The sequence below is a fragment of the Vigna unguiculata genome, chromosome 5, assembly GCF_037176805.1.
Source record: "Vigna unguiculata cultivar grain cowpea cultivar isolate G323 ecotype 2 chromosome 5, ASM3717680v1, whole genome shotgun sequence".
NCBI lineage: Eukaryota > Viridiplantae > Streptophyta > Magnoliopsida > Fabales > Fabaceae > Vigna > Vigna unguiculata.
In genome coordinates this window covers 40704169-40731245 of record NC_140796.1, presented here as the reverse complement: position 1 = coordinate 40731245, position 27077 = coordinate 40704169, and the positions used below count along the sequence as shown (strand labels likewise).

At 34.4% G+C, this 27077-nt stretch overlaps 2 protein-coding genes across 3 annotated transcripts; one reads left to right on the top strand and one right to left on the bottom strand.

Moving 5' to 3' along the window:
- The first annotated feature begins 275 nt into the window (after window positions 1-275).
- Window positions 276-5135, top strand: LOC114186233 (integral membrane protein (Protein of unknown function DUF92, transmembrane)). Of its 2 annotated transcripts, XM_028074270.2 has the most exons (5): window positions 278-828; window positions 1298-1551; window positions 2185-2308; window positions 4007-4111; window positions 4438-5135. In XM_028074270.2, exons 1-5 carry the CDS (start codon window positions 337-339, stop codon window positions 4528-4530), a joined length of 1068 nt encoding a protein of 355 aa, XP_027930071.1. In that variant the 5' UTR covers window positions 278-336; the 3' UTR covers window positions 4531-5135. The 2 variants fall into 2 exon arrangements, with proteins under 2 accessions (XP_085530235.1, XP_027930071.1); XM_085674109.1 differs by lacking the exons at window positions 4007-4111; window positions 4438-5135 and adding an exon at window positions 3851-3996 and having other exon boundaries at window positions 276-828.
- Window positions 5136-21741: 16606 nt separating this feature from the next.
- On the bottom strand, window positions 21742-25562 carry LZF1 (light-regulated zinc finger protein 1). The gene is made up of 3 exons (XM_028070072.2): window positions 25114-25562; window positions 23263-23688; window positions 21742-22401 (listed from the first exon to the last, which is right to left on the bottom strand). Exons 1-3 carry the CDS (start codon window positions 25294-25296, stop codon window positions 22132-22134), a joined length of 879 nt encoding a protein of 292 aa, XP_027925873.1. The 5' UTR covers window positions 25297-25562; the 3' UTR covers window positions 21742-22131.
- Window positions 25563-27077: the final 1515 nt, after the last annotated feature.

The window sequence follows — 27077 nt, the reverse complement described above, 5'->3', positions numbered from 1 at the left end:
TATTATAAATATAATTTCCTTATTAACAGTATAAATATCGCATATAATGTTCTAGATTAAAAATAAAAGTTCATATTCAATCCTTTTTAACAAACAAATATACTTCAAGCGACTATATCTTTTTAAGTAACAACAATATTGAAAAAATTAATGAATATGATTATATTATATATTATTATTATAACAAATTAATTTTTCCCAAAAGTATTTTTAATTAAAAATTCAGGGTTTAGATGTTGATATGAGTAAAATTACCATGATATGTATTCAACGGCATTTGCCACCGTGATTTTTGGTGGTGTGTACTGAAGAGACTTCCCAACACGCAACCACCCCATGGAATCAGCGACATGGAGTAACCCTCTCTCATTTTCATTTTTCAATTCCCATTCACGCCATCCCTCCCAATACAAATTTATGGCCTTTTCAACTCTCCAAACCTTCCCAGTACCTTCCTTTTCTTTTACTTTTTCTTCTTCTTTTTCTTCTTCTTCTTCTTCTTCTTCTTCCCACCTCAAACCCTCTTCTTCCTTTCCAAAACCCACCACTCTACTCCTCAACCCTCGTCCTCTTCGCTCTTTCCCTCGCGCCATGCACGCCTCGTCCATCCAAGATGCCATTGGAGGGGCAATTTCCCTCGTCCAATCGTCTCCCGCTACATGGCACTCTGCGCTTTTCAGCAATGCCATGATATTTCTTTTGGGTTCTCCGATTTTGGTCACTGGGCTGTCTCTCTCCGGCATCGTTGCTGCTTTTCTGCTCGGAACGCTTACTTGGCGCGCTTTTGGGCCTTCTGGGTTCTTCCTTGTTGCTGTCTACTTTGTTATTGTGAGTTCAATTTTCTCACTTGCTAAGCTTGTTTTCAAAGTGGTGCTTTTCTCAGTTTAAAGTTGGGGTTTGGGAACTGGGGAATGTGGGGTCTTTGAGAGTGATGAATGTTGAAAATTTTGGTATTAGTTGAACTGTGATGTGAAATTGGGTGGTGGTTTTTCCTTATTTTGAGAATGACAACTAAGGAGATCAAATAGTGTGGGAGATGTTCCTCTACTTTATTTGAAAGAGATTAGTTTTGAAGGAATAAATGGTTTTGCTTGGAATTATATGCAATTCTGAAGGTGGGTGGGGAGGTTTTTCTAGATTTAGTGTATGGCGAAAATGATGAACTTTTTTTAGAGAAGAGGGATTGCTTATTCATGGAGTTCTGTGCAATTTCGAGAATGGGCGTGAGAATTTTCCTTTCTTTTGCTGCTGGGTTTGAGGCTGTGTTCTTTGGATTTGATATGTTTGGGTTTGTTAGGGTACAGCTGCTACAAAGGTCAAAATGGCGCAGAAAGTGGCTCAGGGTGTTGCTGAGAAAAGAAGAGGAAGAAGGGGTCCCGGTAGTGTTATTGGATCTAGTGCTGCTGGTTGCATTTGCGCTTTCCTTACTATTTTCGGTGTTGGGGGAGAGACATTTTCTAGGCTTTGGAGGCTCGGGTTTGTTGCCAGTTTCTGTACCAAGTTGAGTGACACTGTCTCAAGTGAGATTGGGAAGGCATATGGAAAAACAACGTGAGTAGTGAACTCTGTGTATGTTGTTTGTGTTATTTTATTATCAATCTCTACTTATGAAGAATTGTCATGCATTTTTATATTTTAGCTTTTATAGAACCCCAAGGTTTGAAATTGCAAATACTGTTTTGCTGCTATCTTGATATTGTGGAAAATTGTGGATGAGTGCAGTTGGTGTGGCCACGATTGTGGATGCAATGTGATCACAAGAGACCCCAAAAACCATAACCTTGCAGTTAACTTACAGCTGCAATTGCAAACTGTTTTTTAAAACCTTGGAACCTTGCCCCTTCCCCTAATATTTGTTTTGTTCCATGAACTGAGGAAATCCCTCAAAGAATCATGATTCCCTATTGATGCAGAGATCTTCTAAACTATTCTGTAATTTCTTTTGATACATTTTCCAACTGGAAGCTACCCTGGTGCAACTCATGTTGTGGTGCATGGATTATACTGGCAATATCTATTTCATTGGAATTCAATCTATAACATAACCAGATGTAATATTTTTTTTGTACATTTTTCTTTATTGCCACTACTAGTATTTTTTGAATTTATTACCGTAGTTTCTCATTAATTGTGAAATGTGAATTATGATTATCAATTCTGAACATTTTCTGGCACAATATCCAGGTACCTAGTTACGACATTTAAGGTAGTTCCAAGAGGCACAGAAGGGGCTGTCAGTGTTGAAGGAACCTTGGCTGGAATTGTAGCTTCCGTAGTTCTTGCTTTTATCAGTTTTCTCGTGGGTGAGGTACTTCAGTAATTCCTGTCTCTTAACATCTATCCTAATCACAAATTCTTAAACAGAAAAACTAAATAGAGAATAGACTTCCCAAAACCAAGCAACCACTATCATTTTGGGATTGAAACAATTCATTTCCATCTTTTATGCCAAAAAAATAAACAACCACTTATCTGTAGATCACAATACTATTAATTACTTCAATTTTGATTATTTGAGCAATGTAGTGTTTTCTTAGTATATACATGAAGAGTAATTTATAATTTTTTAGAGCTTCTGTTACATTAATTTTGAATTGCGCTCTTATAATTTACTTCATGATAGCCAGTAGGCTTCTCATGTCCTCCCCTCGATGGCTTGTAAAACCTACAATATTACTGTTTTTGGCATTCAAGAAGCTGTGTTTAGGGTCTGATAAATTGATTTTGAAATAGTAAATACTATGTCACTATAAGGTTAAATATACATACTTGTGGAAATGGGTTAGGTTGAATTAAGGGCAACCTTTTTAGGATCTGTTGTGGTTGTGTTAGGGTTTTGTGTGAGGTAAAGTTCTAACTTTTGCAAGGCTAATAATGGTTGCATTAGGGCTTTTGAAGGTGGGAGTGCATTTCTATCCAATTGATTTGTGTTTGTAAGATGTTGGTGTTGCACCCATTTGTTGAAAGAACACCTTAGAGGTAGGTTTAGTATGAACAGATCAGCTTTCTGATCATTGAACACCAAAATATTGTACAACCATAGTTATAAATCATAGATAGTGGTTCTTAGCAGGTCCAGTGATAGCAAATGATAGATAAACTTTGAGGTGTCAGCATAACTAAATTGAGATGTCAAAGTTCATAGTAATGTCTAACATTAGCTTATTTGAGCTTAGCATATCCCGTCAAATTCTGAAATTGCTATAGCAGGAAAAGGGACGACTGCTGTTTTATTTGTTATAATACAAACTAAATAGGATATACTGCACATGTTAATACTCAGAAATGAAAGATGGGACCCACCTAATTTACAAAACTAAGTCCTAAGCATGAATTAATGCTATCCTTCCTAACTAAAATGACACCTAATATAGTATGAAATGCAACATATCAGCAAAGAGTTGAGGTACTTTTCCTGAAATTTATCCATGCATCCTTCTAATGGGTAATTTTTCTCATTTGTTGTTTCATAACTTTGAACTCGATAAATGGGATTCATTTGACATATATCATAAAACATAGTTTTATTTTTAGATCTGAAGCAGGGACCTCAACAACACTTTATTGTTGTAGACATGCGTATGAAATTGGGAAAGTGGTCCTATGCGCCTAGGTTTGGTTTAATAGAGAAAGCAATTTGGTATTGAGAAAGGGAATGGAAAAGAAAATAAACTACTTCAATAATTTTACAATTGGCTGTTGGGGTTGTTGTGAGGGATAGAATATAAATTATTGGAGCAGAACTATGTGGACGCCTTCTTATGTTTTTTAATTAGAACTTTTTCATTGGATTAAAATGTGAAATTTCGTTCAAATTATGGACTAAACATCATTGGCCCTACAAGTTCAGGGAACACAGCTTGACTCGCATTTAAATCATCTCTACTGCGAAGTCAGTATAGAAGAATCTTTACATATGAAGTTATTATTTTATGGCCAGTAGCTGATGACTTTATGAATTTAAATTATGTTTCTGACTTGCGTCTGTATTTTTATTGTTAAACAGGTTGGTTCACATGAAGCAATTATATGTGTCCTTGCTGCTCAGATTGCTAATCTTGGCGAGAGTGTAATTGGTGCTGCACTTCAAGAGAAGGAAGGATTTAAATGGGTGGGTTCACAGAAACACTAATATTTTATTTTCAGATCTATGACAAAAGTCTGTTAGATCTTGCCCATTAAATTTGCGTACATGTGTTCTAGTTTATTCTGAGATATAGAATTCTTGAATACCAATTTGCTAATAAGATTAAATGTTGGTCCAAACTCAAACAGAATGCTTGAGCTTGGTTAGTTTGTATACACATACATGATACAGCTGCACGGCCAAAGCTGGATTTCATTTTTTACATTCACCAGCTTAACTTGTATATGTGGTAGCAGTATGCAGATGTACTTTTTCACTAGTTATTTATGATTACTTTTCAATTTTTTCAGCTCAACAATGACGCAGTCAATGTCATCAACATATTAATGGGCAGCATCATAGCCGTCTTCATGCAGCAAGCACTCCAGATCTGGTGTTCTTAAAGTTGATGAGTTTTTGAGAAGCTCAATGACATTAACATGGACAGAAGACTGTCCTTCTGATCAGTGGTCATACTCAGATGACTTTGGTTGTTACAAAGCTTAATAGCAGTGGCAATTGAACCAGAAAACTTAATTAAGCTGTTGCCACGATTCAAGTCAAGTCTCATTTACGAGAAGCTGTGGTTCTTTCAAAATGTAGGTGTGAACTTCCATTTCTTGATCCAGCCTTACTATCAAGAAATTTAACCGTTCTCTCTTGAATATTTCTGTCTATCATTCTGTCTTTTTTTCCCTTTTATTTCTGGCTATTGGGGGTTTCTTTGTGTTTTGCCTCAGTCCATTGTCTTTTATAGCGCTCACTTTAGAGCATTTCAAATACAGTCCTTGGTTGAGTAGTTTAGACTTTAGTTGTTGTATAGGTAATTTTGCAGATGGACTCTTCTACTTATCCATAGCCGTAGATGTCACACATTGCATTCTTGTGTGCAAGATTTCTTTTAATGCTGTTATATATACTAAGTGCACGTCGTGTGCATTACCTCGACCAACGCTGCTATTTAAGAATTGAATTATGAAATCTTCTCTTGCTCTCTTAGTGGACTAAATTATATGTATTATTAAAGGAACTATTAGTGTTTCTTTTTAATCTAAGTTGGCATTTCATCTTGGCAGCAGTCGCTAGTTGTCTTGCTAATTAACATTGGTAGCAATTGATGAGATATTTTGCAGATTTTTATTAGACGGTATTACTAATACTTTTTACATATAAGTTTTACACCTTTTGATAAAAGCGTTAGTATTGGCTTCAGTTGTCATTTTTATGAACACTCCTTTCTCCAGCCTATTATTGCCTTTGCAAACAATCACACCAGTGACGACCATAATAAATTGCTCGCATGCCGCCAATGTATTGTTGCATTTGTTAATGGCGGATGATTTGATAAAATGAATTAATGTTTTAAAAATTAATTTTGATTAAAGTTTAGTTTGAAGTGAAAATATTTATGTTTGGAGGCCTTTCATCTCCAAAATTGGTTTGATAAGTTTTAGTACAAAATTCAATTACGTGAAAGTTGTATATGCTTTTATTATATTAAACTAGTTTTGGAAAAAGTAATCGTTTCTGACTAGCAAATCGAACACCGTTACTTTACACTTTTCATAAAATTCTATTAGATGACTGAGGAGTGGAATGGATAAAATGAGTGACTTGAAGCTATAAAAGGAGATAAAAGAATAAAAATGAAAAAAAAGGGACTAAATAACATTAGAAGACTAAGATACAAGTAATTTATAAGTTTCTATTGTATAGCACCAACACTCTCCCAATTTTTCTATTTAATGAGTTAAAAAACATACCAAAAGGATTATTAACCCAATGTTGTACCTTACATTCAACCAATCACAATAAGGCGACTACTTAGCTGTGTGCTTAAAAACAGGAAGTCTATCAGTTGGCAAATCAAACATCCACGTACAAAAGCAACCAGTCATAGTCTCACTTAGCATTGCAGAGTAGATGTTCAAAATATATATCCTTCCTTGTTGCAGTTCAAGGCCCAGGATCATGACAAGTTGCAAGCAAACCAGAGGTAAGCCAAGTTACTTAATGTCCAATCATATTGCAAACTTAGAATTTCAGCCAATTATTCACTTGTCCCAGCTAAAGCCGGTCAAGGCACTTCAGCACGATCTTACAAATATAATTGAAGCATATTTAATAGACAAAATAATTTACAAAACCGATATCAAATTAGCTTGAGAACATATAATCCCAGAATTTCATCAATCTAATGTTTCAAACAATTATTATGCAACTTCCAAGCTGCCCATTATGCTAGGAAAGGATTATGGTACCCGAGATTTGTGTCATCCAAATTGAGATATATATGCATGTTTTTCTTTAAGTAGGAATGTGACTGCTAATTAGAACTGTCAATTTCATCCATGACCCATGGATAATCTCCATTTTAAAAGTCTACCAATTCAGGGGTAAAAAAAGTCTTAGTCCCAAAGTCTCTTTTCAAAGTGAGTTAGGGTCAAGGCCAAAATAAATTTGATCTCACTATAAGACTTTAATTAACTCTTAAAAACAACACCTTTAATATAGGTCAAAGGTCAAGCTGAATCGTCTCAGTTTGAAGGTCAGCCTAAGTCCACCCAAGCTGAAGTTTGAGTTGAGTCAGTCCAAATCGAAGGTTGAATTGAGTTAGCCAGAGCAAAAGTTATTGTTGAGCCAACCGTGATGAAGATCAAGTCAAGTTGGTTAGGACAAAGTTCGAGATGAGCTAACTCAAGCAAAAGCTTGAGATGGTCTATCAAAGAATGAAGATCGAGATGGGTTGACCTGCACAAAGGTATAAACTGATCAACCAGTTAAAGGTCAAGAAAGATCGACCTAGGCCGAGGGTCGAGAGAGGTCGAGTGGGGCCCTAAGGTCGAGACAATTCGAGTTTGGAACAAAGGTTAAGACGAGCTGACCCAAGCAGAAGGTAGAGACAGGCCCAACCTAGGTCCGAAGATAGAGATGAGCAAGCTTGTGTCAAAGGTCGAGATGGGTCAACCCAGGTCTAATGTTGAGATGGGATGGACCAGGCTAAAGGACATAACATCCTACTCAGACTCGATGGTTAGGACAGGTCAAGTTGAGCCCTAAAGTTGAGGCATGACTAAAGGTCGAGATGGTTCAGACTAGGTGTCAACACCCAATTTCGTCCGGATAACAAGAAAAATTGACTTAGAAATAATTGAGAAGAAGAGGAAAAAATACAAAAAAAAAGTGAACACTGATTTGAGTATGAATATGTATTTCTATCTTATTTTAACTTTAATTTTATTTTATTTTAATTGTAATTGTAATTTTAATCTTATTTTTTTTATTTTTTTTATCCTTTTTAATTTATATATATATATATATATATATATATATATATATATATATATATAATTTGTGCTCTTATTTATAAGTATGCTTCTATTAAAAGTTATATACTATTTAGTGATTCCTATAAAAAAAATGCATACATTTGATTACTTGAAGGCAATTCTCCCCTTCACCATGGAATATTGACATGTCAACGAATCTACAGTAGGTGCTCTTGCTATCTCTTCATCCTTCGTGCAAGGAAAAATTGTAAAATCTTCATGTTTTGCCCTCTTTTGGTTCTTGGCATGGAAAAGGAAATGTTTGGGTATCTGAATCATTGTTGCTCTTATGGCAGTCATTGCAACGCAACTATGGTGGAGTGGTTGGAAGGTAACCTTCTGCCTCATGATTTTGATCATTGGCAAAAGTTTAAATAGGATATGCATTAAATGGGAAAGATGGCATGGTACTAGCAGTAGGGGCCCTCACACAATTCCAGTAGAGACTGTTTTTGAGCGTAGATAAAATAAAGCCAAAATCAAAGAAGAAAATGGGGTTTTATAACACACTAAGATCACAAAAGGAAAAGGACACAACTTTCTTGGACCTGCACCAAAAAAACAATCGACACATCATTCACCAGACTCATAAAAATTGGAAATTCCAAATATACATCCAGTAGAAGGAAAGGAACAAAGGCAACAAGAATCGAAAGGAGAAGGAGAACCCATCAAAGAAGCGAAGGAGGGAACCAATAGTTCAACAGCACAAGGAAGCTACAAGAGGTAAGTAGCGTAGATACTTGAAGGATTGGATGAACATGAAATTGGTTGGTACTTGAAGGAACATGATGTTGTTTTTGTTGGAGTTGCTATGTTTTACTTGTTGTGGATTCATGATCATACGTGAGTTGTTGTGGCTTGAGATGTTGTTGCCTAAGTGCTTGAAAACAGAATTCCAAGGTCATCCACATTTATCTATGCTCATCAAACTTCTCACAAATTTCACTGCACACCAAAGTCTTTTGCATTTTTCTGCATAAAACCGTCATAACAAAGAATATAAAAAAGAAACTCACGCTCACACGCCTCCTCACCATTCACACTATCCTCCATCATCCTTCATTTTCCACTCATATAACCACTATTCTTTTTTCATTCTACCTTAACTTTTTTCCTTCTTGGTTAGAAAACATGAACCCATCATCACCTACCTTTTCTTCAACCCTTACTCATTCTCCATCCAACTCACACAATATCTTATCATCATCACCATCAAATCCTATGCCAACAACTTCATTCTCTTCCTCAACACTCTATATAACCTGCATTGAACACAAACATCACACCTAACCTCCATTACCACACCCATATACAAATCCAACCTACATTCACGTCTTCACCTAAGCTGCCAACGGGTTTGGTTTTCGAATAGTGTTAACGATGGCTCTGGTTGCAAGGGCTATGATGGCTCAAAAGAGTCATCACATGTGAGGCAAGGACTAGTGGAACCAAGGAGGAGCTCAAGGCCCAAAATAACTAATTCAAGAATGAAGGATTTTTATTGGCAGAAAGAGTAAGTTAAATATACATTGTTAGAAGAGATAGAGGGAGGGGGGGAAGAGGAATATGTTACGATCCATTCTTTTGAGGATCTTTCACCATTGTTGCTTTTACTATCATACTCTGTCACACTCTTGTTAGCTTTTCCTTGTTGTTGTGGAAGGAAAAGGCATATTCAGTATTCATAATTTTGGCTATTCTTCTATGGGTCTTTCTTTTTTCTACTATTGAGTGTGTGCAACCTTACAAGTTATGATGGCATCGACTTTGCCGACGAGGGTCCTGACAAGGTGGTCGCGACAACGACAACAAGCAGTGGGGATGCACAAGGGCGAATTGTGATTATAGTGGTTGGGGTCTCATGCATTGGGGAAGAAGGAAGAAATAGATGTCTTATCCTCGATGAAACTTCCGGTGGTGATTAGTGTCGTCACTAACATCCCTGGCCTGCCAGAATAGGTATGGTGTTGATGATGGTTGTTGTTGGTTTTGGTTTGTTCCACATGTGAAAGGAGAATAAGGAACCTAAGTGATTTCTGTTTTGAAGAAAAAGGAGTTGGGGCTGACAACTGACCATTTTTTGTGCTGCCACACTTCTCATTGTATTCGGCTCTTTCCATTTTTTTTCTACACCCCCTTCATGTTATTCCCACTCCCTTTGCTTTGTTATTTTAGTTTTGGGCTTTAATGCTTGCAAACACCACAAAGTTTCACTGATTGCACCCTTACCACAATTGTTTCATTTTTACTCTGTGCACTCTCATAGTTTGTTAATGCCACTATTGTGTCTCTTATTTGTGTTGGGCCTGTTTCATTATTATGTTTTGTGTAACCTTGATTTTCACTAGCCCTGCACTTGCAATGTGTTATTTTGGATCTGATTGAGTTTACTCATTGCACATTTACCTTTACTATACACACCTCACTTACTTCATGCACCTCACACATTTCTCACGCACCCATTTATTTTGATTTTCGAATTTTTGCCTCCATTTCTAATTGCATCCCCTTTTTCACATACTCACCATTTTTACAAAAATACAAAAAACTGAAAATAAAATTAAAAGTGAAAAATATTTTCTTTTTACTCTTTTGGTGTCTATTCGGTTGCTCACGTCATGTGACACTAATTTTTAAATAATTTAAAAATACCAAAAAATATAATTTCAAAAATATAAAAATATCAATACTTTCAAACGAACAATCTTTTAAGAACTACGTGATCCTTGATTCTCCATTATGAATGGAGATACATGGGAGCAAGGTTAGCCCTTGTTAGATTCACCTTCAAAAGATCAAATCATTTTCCAAAGAGTTTTCCAAATATTTTTCAAAGAACTATGTAACCCTAATTTTTCATTTTGAATGAGAATACGTAGGACCAAGGTCAATCCTTGTCGGGCCCAGAAAACCAAAAAAAAAGACTTTTTTTTTTCTTTTTAGTATTATTGTCTTATTATTTTTGGGGAAAATTAACATTTTGAAAATCACATCAATTTTGCATGTCTAATTAAAGGTACTGCCCTTGGACGGACGTTGTAGGGTGTTAATACTTTTCCTATGCAAACCATGTCTTATTTTACGGTTTTCCATAGTTTTTCCATAATAAACTATTGTGGCAATTCCCAAATCTCTTTTCAAACCCGTTTCTTTTTTGGTTCACCGTCTTGTCACGATTTCGGTTGCGACACTAGGTAAATGGTTGAGATAGGCCGGTTCGAACCAAAGGTCGAGACAAGTTGGTTGGACTAACGACCTAGCCACATTGTCTCGAACCGAAGGTCGAGATAGGGCATTATGATCTGTAGGCCGAGATTAGTCGCTCCGGGTTAAAAGCCAAGATTAGCCAGCTCGAGCCGAATGTTGAGACAGGCAATTTCGATCGAAGGTTGGGACAAGTCTTTTAGGATGGAAAGTTGAGATAGGTTGACTCGAGACAAAGGCCAAGATGCACTATGGACATTTTGGCTTTGTGGGCTTTTCCAACAAGAGTTTTTTTATCATGTAGGCTTTTTTTGACCGCAACCCAAATTGCTTGATGATTTGTACAAAGTTATATGATCCAAATTGAAAAATTAGATTATAATTTATATTCATTTGAACATTAAATTATAATAATTATTTGTATAACAAAATTAAACAATTATAAGTATATAATCAATAGATTTATTTTCAATGTTAGCCTTACTAGTAACACTTGTGCAAACATCATGATCTCAAACATTGAGGAATTTACTACCATAAAATCTTTTGTTGCAACTGTAAAACTGATTAAAATCATTTAGGTGAACTATAGTAAAGGAGCAATAAAGGGATCCTTTGGGCTATATGCTTATAGTGACATTAAAATAATACTTGGATATTATGATTAATTGCTTTGTTGCTCTTATGTTGTCAACTAAAATCATAATTTTAGTTTTGGCCATTGAAGCTTCCCACAATAAAGGATGAATGCAAAAATAGTTGAAGTGTATGACTTCCTAATTATGCAAAAAGCCTTCACATGTCAATATTCCATGGTTCCTTCCAGATAAGGATTGGGAGAATTATCTTCAAGTAATCAAATGTATGCATTTTTTTTTAGGAATCACTCAATAGTATATAACTTTTAATAGAAGCATACTTTTATATATATATATATATATATATATATATATATATATATATATATATATATATATATATATAAATTACATATGCTAAAGCTTTATAAGGATTAACGTTTGTTCTTGCAAAACTAAATATATCTTATAGAGACTCCAAAGCACTTCAAACACTTTCAACTTTCAACTCCAAGGGTACTCGTCCTCCTTCTATATACTCGTCTTCCTTAAGTCGGGTAGGGGTTGTGCCTAGTGGCGGAACTTGGACAAAATATTCAGGGTGCCAAATCATTTTTTTTTCAAATTCATTATATGTAACTTTAAAACCTATAAAGTTTTTTTTTCATTCTCTTTAATTCTTGATTCTCATGAAATTTCTCAAGTTTAATTGACGTAGATGCATTTTTTTTCATCTTCATCACAAGCCTTCCTCTTGAAAAAGTAAATCAATTATTTTGCTTTTTATCATAATTTTTTTAATATAAATTTATCACCTTTCACCTATTTAAAAAAAGATAAATTTATCACCGCTTAATGGTACACAATAGACAAATTTATCACATGCAAGAAGAAAATAGATTGCTTCAAAAAATAAAAAAAAGGTAGAAAATGAACTTATTCAAAAGAAGAGATTGATCGGTCGAAAATGTTCCTTAACTCCTCAATTTAACTATGATGCAATTTTATTTTGAAAAGGATGAGAGATTAAAGGTCAAAATTGAGATAAAAAGAGAAAGGTAAGAAAGAGATCAAGGTATATAAAAGAGAAAAACGAATTAAAGAAGAAAGAGAGGAGAGGAGAGGAGAGACTATGCATGAGGTTGTAAGATTTTTTTTTAAAGTTAATATAAATAATATAATAATATGTAGATATAATTTTAAAATATATATGAAAAACTAAATAAAAAATTTTTGCGAGAGTCATGGCTCCGCTAATTTATTAAGATGGCCCGCCATTGGTTGTGCCTGCAAAATACACTCAGACGCTTAAGTTGGTCAAATGCGTCAACAAGCAATAAATGCAGTAATTAATGAAAACATAATTAACATACCTCATAAAATGTGTTATTTATGTTGATGTTTATGGGCCCTTACCTGGTTGGGTCTGGGTCATGAGGCCGAATTATTTGTGGTTTATTGTGTATAACTGGTGTAGTGCCATCCTAGTGAAATGGATTGAGACCGGACATGTATCGACTTAGTAGATCGACATGTACTTAGTCTGGGATAGTTATTGCTGGGTCCGAGGATAAGTTAGTCATATACAATAGACCAACCCCTGGTGTTTAGCATGACACATGTTGAGGACTTACAAGGAACTTCCTAATAGTCGGTCCCCAATTGTTGGCTTGCCGATCACTATGTCGGTACATGATTATTGGTTTGCTTAAGAAAAAAAAAATTGTATTTCTTTAACTATGTAGTTCTATAGGTATAAAGTTTATTTGTTGTATTTTCTTAAATTAATTATAGTTATATATATATATATATATATATATATATATATATTAGATTCTGAAATTGTATCTTGAAAAAGTATATATAATTTTGTGAGGGTATTAGAATTTATACCAAGTTGTAATTTACTCAAAGAACACCTATCAAAAACTCAAACAATTTCTATTTTCTTGTGGGGTTTTAAAATTCAAGATAAATTAATTAAATATTTATCCATTATGTCTTAGAAATACAACAGAGTATTTAAACTATTCTATTTAAATTTAGAAAATCATTAGACTATTTAATTTTTACACAAAACCCATAAACTACAGTTTAAAATAAAATAGAAAGTAAAATATAATATTTTCAAAATCACTAAGTAATTATTGAGACAACTGGGGCAATGGTAGTATTATCTAAATTTCATAATTAGAATGACAAAATATCAATAACATTTTCTTTACTTTCGCAAGAACAAATAATTGTATATGGCATATAGGGGTGGCAAAACGGGCTGGGCCCAACGGGCCAGCCCGTCAGCCCGTGCTAAAAGGAACGGGCTGGGTTGAAGATTTCAACCCGTCGGTCCGTTCTGGCCCGTCCCGTCCAGCCCGTCAACTTGACGGGCCAAAGTACGGGCTGGCCCGTCCTGACCCGTTGGCCCGTTTTAAAAAAATAAAATAAAATAAAAATAATTAAAAAGATTAACTTTTTAGATTATATATTTTAAATGTAGAAATATATAATAGTATTGTAATTTAAATCATCAACACCTACAAATTAAGTTTGAATTATTAGTTATAATTGAATAATTTAATATGTAAATTTAATAATTATTTTAACTTATCTAATTAAAAACATTAACTAATCAATTAAAATTTAAAATAATATTTTATTTGATTAAATATGACTTTAATAATAATTTATATGTATATATAAACAAATTTAAAAAATAAAACAAATTAAAAAATTTGAAAACTAATTAAAAAAATTTTAAAAATTAAAAAAAAAACTAGACGGGCCAGCCCGGCCCGGCCCGTTAGCCCGTCCTATACGGGACGGGTTGTGATTATTGGCCCGTTTCTATTTAACGGGCTGGCCCGTCCCGGCCCGTTTTTTGACGGGCCACATACGGGCCGGGCCAAAACGGGCCGGGCTGGCCCGTTTGCCACCCCTAATGGCATATATCAAGAGTTACATCACCAAAAGAGTTCCGTTGCCATTATTGAATACAAAATATATGAAAGTTAAATTAAAGCGAATTCTATTTAATTAAGTAGATTACTAAAAATCACTTCATTAAATTGCACTCTTTTATATATTTCATTTTCCAATTATAATGTCATTACAAATTACTGATACCGTAACATCTCATTTTAATAGATAAATCTATTCAAATAAAACATTGTACACATTATAATATTCAAGGGTACTAGACTTAAAGTATAAGGATTTTGCAGTCATACAAGATATTCAATAAAGGAAAACTAAGGTAGACCATTGTCCCTTTAATAAACGGAAAGATTCAACAACTGACCAAAAGCTTGCTCACCAAACATTGTAGAGTAAGATGAAGAAATTTAGAATTTAGGGTTTACCCGTAACTCTGCAAAGCCAAAACGGATTTTGATAACAAAACGCAAATCTCATCTACTTTCTGAGTTCCAGATCCATAAAACAAACCCAGTTATATAGTATATCAGTAACGGTAAAAAAAGTACATATATTAAAATTGTTTATTTATTATAGTAATGGTAAAAAAGTACATACATTTGTTATATTAAAAAATTGTTTATTTATTATAGTAACGGTAAAAAATGTGCGTACTTTTATCATATTAAAATAGTGACGTGACTCTCTTTCGGCCCACTGTAAATATCATGTCACAGTCCATTGACAAATTTTATTTTGATAAAATTTAATAAAATTTATTTTTTGCTCATGAACAAGGGATTACAATATAATAATAACTTTTCAATGTGGGCTCAACAATGGCCCAACACTAAACCACGTCCAACTAAGTTGCAGCATTCCGTCGTCACTATGATCACCAGGAGTTCCCACATCTGCTCACATCAATAAATTGATGATCATCGCAGAAGGAGAAAACCACACAAGAGACACATAAGCAAACAAAGTGTAAGCTAGAGTAAAAAGGTTTTATCATACAATTGAGCATACCATTTAAAAGCCAAAGATACACGAATCGTCCAAACATGTGATAGTAGACAATTTAAGACTCTAAGACTCAATTATCCGGATACAAATAATTAGTCGGATTCATTGGATGCTTGCACTTGTGGTGGCCTCTACTGTTTTGCAGAGTTATTGCCAATGGGTTTCACCCTACCACTCACAAGATTAGCCTTCAAACATCTAAGGCCATTATCTTGCCAAAGACTAGGGCATCCTGCTACCTTCACTACTTGAGTCAGTACGTTCTACGTGAGACCCACTGACTCTTTAGAGTTTTAGAATGCAATCCTTACTTGAATCCTTACTAAATTATATAATGAGGCGCCACCATGAAACCTTCGTGAAATTATGCCCTAACCATAAGGCACCACCACAAAACCTTCATGGAATTACGTCCTGACCATGAGGCACCACCACGAAACCTTCGTGGAATTACGTCCTGACTATAAGGCACCTCCACGAAACCTTCGTGGAATTATGTCCTGACTGTGAGGCAATATCACGAAACCTTCGTGGAATTACGTCTTGACCATGAGGCGCCACCATGAGATCTCACCAAGGGATTCATGAAATTACGTCCTGACCATACCAGAATCATGTCTCACCAACCAAACCTAGAATTATCATGCATACTAATCTCATACCAATTTATAACCAACCCTCCAATCATGGGTCATACGCATAATCATACCATCTTATCCATTCCAACCCATACCAGTAGATAATGCATGCATATTCACATGGTTCATACTTCAATTTGGGAAACCACTCAGTCATGCAACCAATCATTAAAAACAAAGAAGAAAATAACATTAGAGCATGCACCAGTCTCGCTCAAGCCACGAGCCTCGCTCAGGCGAAAGAGGCTTTTCGGTCAAGTTACAGGCTCTCGCTTAGGTGAGACTGCGTTCAGAGAGCACTACAGGTTTCGCAAATTCTCGCTTGGGCGAGATCTCCTCGCTTGAGTGAGACTGCCCTTCGCCCAAAAGAGAGACCTCTCGCCTGAGCCACCACTGAAGTGAAACACATCAGATTCCCATGAGTTCTCGCTTAGGGGAGCCCCTCTCGCCTAAACGAGATGATTCGTCGCTCAAACGAGAGCTCTCCACCTGAGCTAGAGCTCGAGTAGAAACCTAGGTTAGTTTCTACTATTCTCGCCTAGGCGAGACGAGCTCGCTTGGGCGAGAGTACCAGTTCTCGCCATTGTTCCCACCTGCATCGGCCATACATGCAAACCAAAACAACATAACAAGGCATTCCATATAATCACAGTAGCACACAAGCCATACGAACATAGAGCAAAGCCAAAAATAGACAAACATTCAGAAAATACGAGGAACCCTAACTTCCCTTACCTGAAAAATGCTAGCCAAAGACACCAACACCTAAGCCAACGAGCACTGCACTTCTAGGAGCAGATTCGAGAGGTGGAAGGGGAAACAAAGTTGAGCTAGCTTGACAAATAGTAGAGGCCAAACCCTAGCAGAGCTTGCGGCTGCAGTTCTGAAAAGGGAAAAAGAGTTGTTTTCTGAAAGTGACAGAAAATGAGAGGGTTAGGGCTGGTTTAGGGGTTTTGGGCACCTTATGGGTCAACTCTTAGGCCCAAAAGTTAAAGCCAGGCCCTTTAACATAAGACCAGAAAAAGTGGGTCTTACATTCTCCCCAACAACAAAAATTTTTGACCTCGAAAATTCACTGATGAGGTAGGAAGAAAACTATGTTTTCCCTATTTTTTGTAACAACCACCACCTAGACATGACAGATTTGATGACTCCAACACCTATAGTCACTAGAAACTTTCATCTGTGCTAAGTGATATGTGTTCAACGGTGTAGATTGGTTTAGTCACTACTCTCAAAGCAATTCCCAACCTCCAACCTAAAACTGGAATGCTCTTTTATACCTGACCAACCAACTTGTATCTGATATACCGACTCCTCTTCCATCTGCTCCCCACTACCTCTAGTAGGTTTTTACCAACATCTCAGTTAACCTCAGGTCTCAAACAAAAACATGTCAGTTATCACTTCACATCACCTTGTTCTCTCCTTTAAACATCACTCCACTGACCTGATCACACTTGACTTCTGGCCTACTGCCCCACCATCAACACTCTTGACCACTTTATATATAACGACACTCATACATCTTGCTTCCTTTGTTGGCTTCAACCAAGGCAACAAATTTCACTACCGAGTTATTCCATTTCCAACTTTAAAACTTTCCACTATTTCCATCACCATATCGTTTTGATATCCTATCTTCATCTTTGATCCCTTAACTTATAGGCATCACTCCACAAAACCTCAGAACCATAACTTTCATTGACTTCAAATTTCTAGTTTGGTTTGTACCAAGCAACTCTACGATACACCTCAAACTAAGATTGCCCGATTTGGCTTTTCCCCAACCTTTTTGAGAAACTCACTCGTCCTAGTTGAATGACTAGACCAATGAAATCTCTTCACATATTCTCCTCCCAACTTAGACACTTACTTCTCCACCAACTCTTACTCTTACCTTGACAAGCCTAGATTTGGAGTTCTATTCCTTGGCTAAGCACCTACTCTTACTTCCTTACTTCTAGGTTGGCACCCTAACATGAAACCATAGCTCAACCATTTCCTATTTCTCTTGTCCAACTTCCTTGATGCAACTCTACTCTTCCAACTCTGAATGATTATTGAACACTCTTAATTGATACTCACAAGAACAAAACTTTGATGTTTTTAAAGAACGGGTCTTCGTAGTAACCACTAGGTCATGAGTAAGATAGTTCTTCTCACGCACCTCTTACCATTCAGAAGCATCACTTGCCACTATCCCGCTGCGCTACTCTGATTCGTACACAAGGTCACTTGTTTGTTTTGTCCAATGATGATCCTTCATGTCTGCCATGACCAGGAAGCAAACGTCGTCGGGAAACCTTTCTCAAAACCTCTATGAAACTTGCAAAACTTTTTAAACTCCCCTTTTTATAGTTTTAGCATCCCATTTTCTAAACATCGTATCCACCCTTTGTAAAACCATATGTCCTACTAGTCACTCTAACCTTAGTCAATACTCTTCTTGAACATTTTGAAGACTCTCTTTGCACTAGGGAAACATGCCGCTAAACCTTGATGATATCGTCAACCTGTTTGAAATTCCTTACCTTCATCATGTTTCCACTCTTTAAAACTATAGGCCCGAAAAGCCAATCCTCCCTTATCCAACGTTTACCCTTGAACAGTCTATCCTACTACTACCTCTCCTCTAAGATTCACCAAACTTGCAGTTATCCTTGTGATTATGCTTAGTATAAGCTACTACTTCTCCAACATCTCCTCCACTTCCATATTTACTTCAAACTATCAGTAGGAACCATCCAATTAGGAACTATTGACACAAGTTCTTCTTCAAACACCAATGCAAAAGTGAACTCCCCACACCAAGGTCAAAATTCTAGTACTTGCTTCATGATATTTCTATAAACTCTTCTACCATTGAGATCCTTTGCGTCTATTATTCATTTTCCTTTGTCAAATGACTTTGATTCATGTGAAACTCTATCCCACTATTTAGCTTGATCCATGGATTTTAAAGCTCCATTATCTGAAAGAAAGTACAATTTTATGCTCAAGTTGTTAGATATTACACTGCATTAGTAAGGTCCATATCATGATTGGATTTGTCTTTGTCAAAGAATCCTAAACATTATTGATTATGGATATGAAACTGGTCCAGTCAGCCATATCCATGTTTATGATCAAGATTTGAACACCACCATGAAAATTTATCAAGATTTTATAGCCTCCAGGTCTATGTGTTTAAAATCTCACCTCTCACTTTCCAATTTATTTCAATTCCAAATACAAACTGTAATACTCTATGCATGACAGCTATTTTTCTTTTCAAATATATTTATAATAAAATAAGTCTATGGAGCAGAATTAATCTTACTTACAATATTATAGTCACAAGTTCAATAAATATTAAACGTGAGTCTATTTGATCATTCAATAACATGAGCATAGTGTTCTAATTATTAAGTTAACTTTTTGAGTTGTATTTTAGTCTAAATACATATACTCAATCTTGAACCTTATTTTTTCTATTTTTTTTTATTGATTTTAGAGTTTATGATGTTTTAAAAAAATTTAAAATTTTGTTCATATTTGGCATGTATTTACATGCAATATCGCTTATTATTTCAAAGTATATTGTTATGGCTTTAAAATTTGTAAGTAATATGGTTTAAGCACTATGTCACTGATACCACAAAACTAATTTTAAATAAGATATTGATGATCAACCTTAATCATATTATTTTAAAAGACTTGATGTCCTACTAATACAATAAATATTTTTTTTATGTAAAATTTAAACTTCTTCTTGATACATTACTAAAAATAATTCATAAATAATAATTAATTTTCTGAACAAAAATAAGTAGTCACTAGTGATCAATTTATATATTAATTTATAAATTAAAAATTATTGGTAACTAAAATAGTTTTATTATAAATAAAAATTTATAATTAATTTTTAAATTAGTAATTATTTTATTATGAATTGATTTCTAAATTAATCATTAACTATAAAAAAAATTCGTCTCTAAATTAATTTAGTTAAAAAACCGGTCTTTAAATTAATTTCTAAACATACTTTTAGTTACTAATTTTCTTAATGACATGATTCCGTTAGATATAAATAATTCTTTAGTAAATGATAAATAAATAAATAACCTAAAAGTTAAAGGTAACCATATTTAATTAACTAAAAACATTTAATTTTTTTTGTAAAATTAAAAAGAAAGAATTTTAGTTATAAGTAGCATTTCAACATGCATGGAAAGATGATTGAAGACACAAAGGGTTTCCATGATTAATTAGTTACTTTTTGCTCCACTCATGTGGAATATGATTTGTACAGCTAGCACAGTATTTGTCTTGCTGTTTCATTCTCAATCACTCCAATTCGATGTAAGAATAGCATAATATGTGGCTACAATTTTCATCTTATATAAATACAGTTCACACTGTTAAGGATTTTTTTTGTTCTGAGACATGTACGGTGTGTAGTGTCAGCATTTATCCAAGGAGATTTTTTAGGTGAAATAACGTTATCATACCAATGACCTTACAATAATTATTCTGAGGAATATCGTTCTTGTAGGTCCTCTACACTCAGATTCACCACTGCACATTCAATTTCAGGTCTTTCATTAGGCTTTTTGTTTGATTCTTCCTTTTTCTCTCTTTCACGTGGATCACTACACCAAATAAAAAAGAAAAAACAACTACTAAGATCACAAAACAAAAATATACTCACTCTATTTTTGGTCCAACTACAAATTTAATTAATAAAACAACACCAAACTACATATGATATCTTAACCGATACCTATTTTAATATATGTATTCTGATATATATAATAATTTTACTTGAACCACAACCTTTTAGATATATATTTTTCTTTTAATAATACGTATTTTAAAAATAAAACTGCAACAAAACTTTAAGTTTTAAAAGAGATATTACTTTGAATGTCATAATTAACCTTAACAATACGAGACAAAGTAATTTAAGCTAATTTTAAGTGATATTATTTTTTTCTTGAGAGTTAAATTATGAATGTGTGGCATTTTAATTATTTTAAATAATATAATATTTTTAAGTATTTTAAAATAATTTTCAATATAGTTTATATAAAAAATAAAAAAATAATTTTTTTCAAAAAAAAGTAATCCAAAAGTAGAGTTTGTCATGTAGTTGGCGACTCGTGACAAACTTGAGTTACCTTTATCAGTCCCAATGTGCAATGAGCAATCAAAAGAGGTTATAAACAGACAAGGCATCACTTTCCACAAATAATGAGCTCTAAGTTCGTATCTAACTTAACCATAAGTCTTTCAAAAACTTTATGAAAATAATAATAATAAATAATTAAGACTTAAGACTTATATGAAGCACATTTTACGTGCATCAACGTTATTTTAACTTTTTTCGCTTGGTTGCCCATTTTAAGCAAAGTATCTCTAGATTAAATAGATTAACTTTTCAGTGAAGACATTTTCCTTATAGTGGAATCAATACAATTATTATTATTATTATTATTATTATTATTATTATTATTATATTTAATTTAGAATTATTATAATTTCATTTATAACATTATTTATTAATTCATGCAAGTTCTAATCATTAATATCACTCGCATCTTTAATCATTCTTGGCTTTTAATCAATAATATCACTCAACAAACTCGATGCTTTTTTATCGCACCCTTAAGTGTGCGTTTAAAGAACTTTCTACCGAACTAATTTTGAATTAAAATGTTTTCAAAAATTAATTCTTGCCACAACTAATGTTAAAATACAATGTTTACTTGAGTGTTTCATTCTAATAACAAATTATCAGTAAAATTTTGACATTTTTTTATTTAACACAAAAATTTACCCAACATTACACCATTATTTTTTGAACACGACCAATATAAACATTTATTTAAAGTAACATTAATGTCAACGAAATCTTAAATAACTCAATGTAAAAACCAAGATCACAAAGGTAACAAACAAGTTAATTAGATATACATATTGTCACAACAAATTTGGTGAAGGAGAAAACTCTTGTCACAACAAACCAATATTGAATGAGAGCTCTATAATAATCCAATAGTGCATCTGTATAAGATTCCAGAGCAGAAATAAGAATGTTACAAAGACCAAACTCAACAGTAGAAAGCCTTCTACACTCCAATTATTTGTTGCTGCTTCGGTAGGCAAATTCCAATGACATGTAGAGAGAGTTAGAGATTACTCCCTAGTCCCTAGAAGAAACTGAGACAGCCAAGAATAGAAACATGTAACATATGAAATGAGAACTTAGAATCATACCAGAAAACAATGGAATCAATGACTCTAAGTTATTGGCAAAGAGTAAACAATTATTAAAGGTGCCTCCGGCGTCTAGAAAAAATACTACTGATCTGAGAGTGTTGCATGTGAGAAAAGCTTATGTCAGGAACAAACAGAAGACTATCAGATGAATATTGAGGGTGTTTTGGCCAGTGTAACCCAGAAGCTGTTGGTGGTGAAGGGATCTGTGGAACTGTCCATGAAGAATCTGGAACATGTTCCAAATACTCCTCCTCCTCCATTTCCTCGTCGCCGGATCTTAAAACCGGAGAATCGGAATCCCCTAACTTACCACCGTCAGCCTGAAAATACTCGTCAAGAAACAAAGAAAATTACAGAACCATACAGATAAGACTATAACACAAACAAAGAGCAACCTAAATGGAAAGTTGATGAAAGTTAGGCAAAAACACATGATGTATATACCTAAGGTATTTTGCCTAACTATTAATAGATGGTAAGCACTCAAAGTCTCTATGAATGTGAACATAATCAATTGAATGAGAATAGTCACAAGGGAAAAAATTCTTTGATATATGAGTGTATCAGTAAATTATGTACAATCATTCCTTTCCACATTCTCATCAAACAATATCATGTTTTTAAGGACTCAATAGTGTTTTTTGTTAATTGATCACCATCAGTGTCATGGTAATAGCTCTTTGTAACCTCTAAAGATGTTGATTTTTATTAATCTTTAGGATTTGTGTTTCAAGTGAAAGCCAACTGTGTATTGCACTTCTGAAAGGTCAATTTTTCAAATGTTAAAATGGATCTACAAATATGGGAGAGAAAGAAACCAACATGCATTTCAATCAATCAATCTGTCAGATTCCAATGCTTGAATGTAACCTTTTCTGACCACAAATATGCAACATATTTATAAAAGCTATACTATATTTGCCAGTTGTTTGGTGATGTGACCAACATGTTAATAGAGCATATACCTTTGGAAGACATGATTGGCCCCATTCCTGTTCTATTTTCACCAGCACATGTTAAAGGCACTACCACATATATAATTAATCTATGGCCAAAGATGAATCTAAGCTCTGGAATGCTAACCGAGTCAAAAAATTCAAACCTTAAGAGATGGAAACTCTACAAAACCAATAAGCAGGGAATACAAGGTTATGCCTATGATTCAACAACTATGAACATACCCTTGTTGATTCTTCCATGTAATCATAATTCTGACTGAACTCGTTTAGGCCAATAAATTCATCTATTGTCCACTGTGAGATATTTCCAACTGTAGAACCACCACCAAAAGACTCCTTAGCTGGTGGAAACCCCTCAACTCCTCCACCTTCGATAGGCAACAATTCATTGTAATCTGAGTTCTGAGGCACTGTGGAAACCTTTCTAGAGATAGAAGAGGACTTTGTATCAGAAATTTTCTCCCCAGAATCTGACTTCAAAGACGATGAGGATGCACCAGGCTCTGTAGCTTCAAGGCCTACTCTTACACCGGTGAGAAGAAACCTCTGATGACCAGAGACATAAGCATTTGCTGTATGTATTGCCAAATCACATTTTCTGCAGAACAGAGCTCGATCCTCTAGACAGAAAAAGTAGCCTAATGCTTCCTGTAAAGGGTAGCAGACTCTACCATCATCACAAGCTAATCTAAAACCCCAACCAGTTTTAATTCATTTAAACTGAACCAAGATAAAACAACAAAATAAGGATATGATTAAATGTTGACCATGGTTTCAGTAACAGATATATTTGTTAATGTACAAGCCAATTTTTCCTGTAACAATAAAGCATAAAAGGAGAACAGAACGTTTATCAAACCAAACAGACTTTTTTTCAATAAGAATAAAATCAAAATTGAATATAAATCCTAAAAATGTAAAAAAGAACTCATTCTTGTGAATGTTCTCAAATGAAATTATGGTTCATTTGGTGGTCAAAATAGGCTAAAAATGGGTAAATATGAGAACAGGAAACAGTAGAAAAGGACATGATCATGATAAGCTATCATCCTATCATGTGTTGGATGCACACTAGATAACTAGAAAATAGCAGCATAAATTGTATGTAAATGAACAATATCATTACAAAAGGTAATGGTAGTGACGGGGTCGGTGTTAGTGCCAGTGGGGCCACTGACAACGACAGTAATGGTAATGATGAGGCAAAGACAACAATGACAATGGTGATGGCGACAATGACAACACTGATAGTTGTCTCAGTAATGCACAAATGGTGAATAGTGTTCAATGTTGTAGTGGTAATGGCCGGTGGTGGTTATGGTGGTTGTTGTAGCGGTGGTGATATTAGTGAACACTATTGTAATGGCCTACATAGTGGCAGCAAGGATGGTGGTGATAATGAAAATAGTGGTGGTTGTGATCATAGTGGTAATAAAAGTAGTGACAACCCCAACAATAATTGTGATAGAGTTAGTGATGGTGTAAAACAAAGTTGTTTTATGTGAGGTGGGGTGAAAGTGAAAGAGGGAAATTTTCTTTATGCTGTCCTATTTATTCCTAAACCAATTCCTCTTTAGGATAACTTTTAAACTAATGAACAATATATGATAAGTAAACAAGTTAAGCTTATCCTATTCAGCAACTCAACAACCAATATACTAAATAAGATATGATAACTTCTATTTTTCATCATCCTTACCAAACAGCCAAACTGTCCCTCAATGGATAACATTTATATTCAATTTAATCAAATTTGAAAGGGAAAAAGAAAACAACTTTAACGAAACCGGGGAGAATAGATTTTTCACTAAACCTCAACCTTAAAACCCCATCACATGCTTGTAATTCCATCAAGGATAAAGAAGAAGCATAATTAGCATCTCATATACTGAGTCCAAAATCAGCAGAAACAGCAATTACAATCCCCACATAAACCTTAAACAGAATCAAAGACAGTGAATTGATCAAACCCAAAACCTCTCCCAAGTATTAAGCACAAGAAACTGATTCCAAAGAACAGAAACCCCCCTTCTACAAAACTAAAACAAAATAAAAACCAGAAAAGCAACACACCTGGCAAATGTCACATTTGGGCATATGAGAAGAAGAGGTAGAAAGAGGAACTCTCTGGTGCTTGTTAGCAAGCTTGTTAGCCGCATGAACCTTTTCATCACATTCCCAACACAGAGCAGCCTCATCAGCACAACACAGAACCTTAGCCTCCGCAGCCTCACAAACGTTGCACTGAATCTTCATCCTGTCTACCCCAAACCCAATTCCAGTTTCCCCTCCCCCACACCAAAAGTCCTTACCTTTCCCTCAGAAAACACTCCCTCCCCAAAAGGGTATCAAACTCCACCCTCTATTATTCTTCAGAAAATAATAAAATTAAGGTAAAACCAGAGTTTAAAAAATTAAAGTTTAAGAAATTAAGATAGCCCCACTTGAAATTGAGAAAGAAAAAATAAACAGAAGGAGAGGTTTGGGGGACACCAAGAAGCAGAGGAGCAGGGTTTAAGAAGTGGGGAGAATAGAAGAGAAAGAAAGGAAAAAAATGAGGATATTTTTTGCGGCCACGATGTTCATGTACACGTGGCAGCAAACTGGTAGTGTCGTGGCACAGGAGACCAACTGTGCTGGCTTTTATAATGTTACAGTAAGAAATCAAAATCTTAAAAAGAACAAAAATCTAGGATTTTTTATTTTTTAATTTCCCAAGTGCAGCACTTGGGGAAATTTTTGGCTGAAAATTTTTGGATAGAGTAACTATAGTTTTGGATATTTTTTAATTTTTTCTGTATGGGGACTTTTGAGCTTTATATTTTTGCTAACCGGTGGAGGATACACATCCACTAATTATGAGAAATGCTTTGATTTATGTGAACAAAATGAGAGAGTAAAGGGTTGTGTCATGTCCCATTGTACCCTAAGAAAAGGGAATGGAGTTTTGAGGAGTTTGCAGAGCGTGAAGAGAGGCCCCATTGTTGAGACAAAAGGGAAGATGAGGGTGGAAATTTGCTCTGACATGAGTGGATATTTTGTAGCATAAGAAGAGATACACCATGGTTTTAGGCGAAAGGGAGGGAAAGAAATTGAAGTTCAAAACTTGGATCTTAATGGGTGGAGTTGGTTGTGGCAAAAGTAGGATATTTTGTTACATTGATAGTGAAAATTCAATGTTTTAATAGTTAAATGGAGTTAAACTTATTTTGTACCACAAAAAGAAGATAATTTAATCTAATGCTTCTTGAAGAGTTAAGAGCTATTAGCACGTATTTTTATCATTATTTATCTTTTACTGAGATTATTAGTATAGAGAAATTGAATAGAAAGGCAAGAAAAAAAGAGGGATTAAACGCATAGATTGATGATGCTATTTTCTATCTAGTCACCTGTTCTAAATCTAGCTTAGACTACGCATCAATTTCTTATTTTTCATTAGGAATTTGATCTCAAAATGCCTATATGATGGCTTCTTAATTTGGGCTTTGTTAATGAACCACGTTTCTTTTTTCGAAATGTATCTTATTGACTTAGTATTTTATTTTATTTTTTAAAAAAATACTATTCACAAAAAAAGTGATTTTGTTGCTCATAAAACATTGAAAAAAATGTGTTTATGTTTTGTAGTGGGGTGGGCTCCCATTAGAAAATGCATCGTATCAATTTTCAATAAAAAACGAAAATAAATTTTCATTTTGTAAAATATTACAAAACAAATTTGCGTTTTGGATTAAGAACATTTTACAAAAATGGAAACCTGGTTTTGTGATATTAAAAGATGATACAAAAAACAAAAACGCATTTTTTTATAATTAATTTGAAAACAAAATATGCATGTGTGTGAATGAAATTACAAATCCAACAACAAAAATAAGAGTAACATATCATAAATAATGCAAAATTCATGTGAAAGTTTGCCAAATGTGTAATTTTTTTTTTTTGTTATGGTTAAGTTAAATTAGTGATAGTCTTGTGGTAACAGTTATTTAAGCTTTAATTAAAGTGCTTTTTAGAATATGATCAATAAATTGACA

Excerpts from the sequence above, each read along its gene's own strand:
- LZF1 (XM_028070072.2), bottom strand. The coding sequence starts at position 25,296 with ATGAAGATTCAGTGCAACGTTTGTGAGGCTGCGGAGGCTAAGGTTCTG. Across the intron at positions 23,689-25,113 it reads CCAAATGTGACATTTGCCAG|GAAGCATTAGGCTACTTTTT; the intron begins GTGTGTTGCTTT and ends TACCCTTTACAG. Across the intron at positions 22,402-23,262 it reads ACATGGAAGAATCAACAAGG|GCTGACGGTGGTAAGTTAGG; the intron begins GTATGTTCATAG and ends GAGTATTTTCAG.
- LOC114186233 (XM_028074270.2), top strand. The coding sequence starts at position 337 with ATGGAATCAGCGACATGGAGTAACCCTCTCTCATTTTCATTTTTCAAT. Across the intron at positions 829-1,297 it reads TTGCTGTCTACTTTGTTATT|GGTACAGCTGCTACAAAGGT; the intron begins GTGAGTTCAATT and ends TGGGTTTGTTAG. Across the intron at positions 2,309-4,006 it reads TCAGTTTTCTCGTGGGTGAG|GTTGGTTCACATGAAGCAAT; the intron begins GTACTTCAGTAA and ends ATTGTTAAACAG.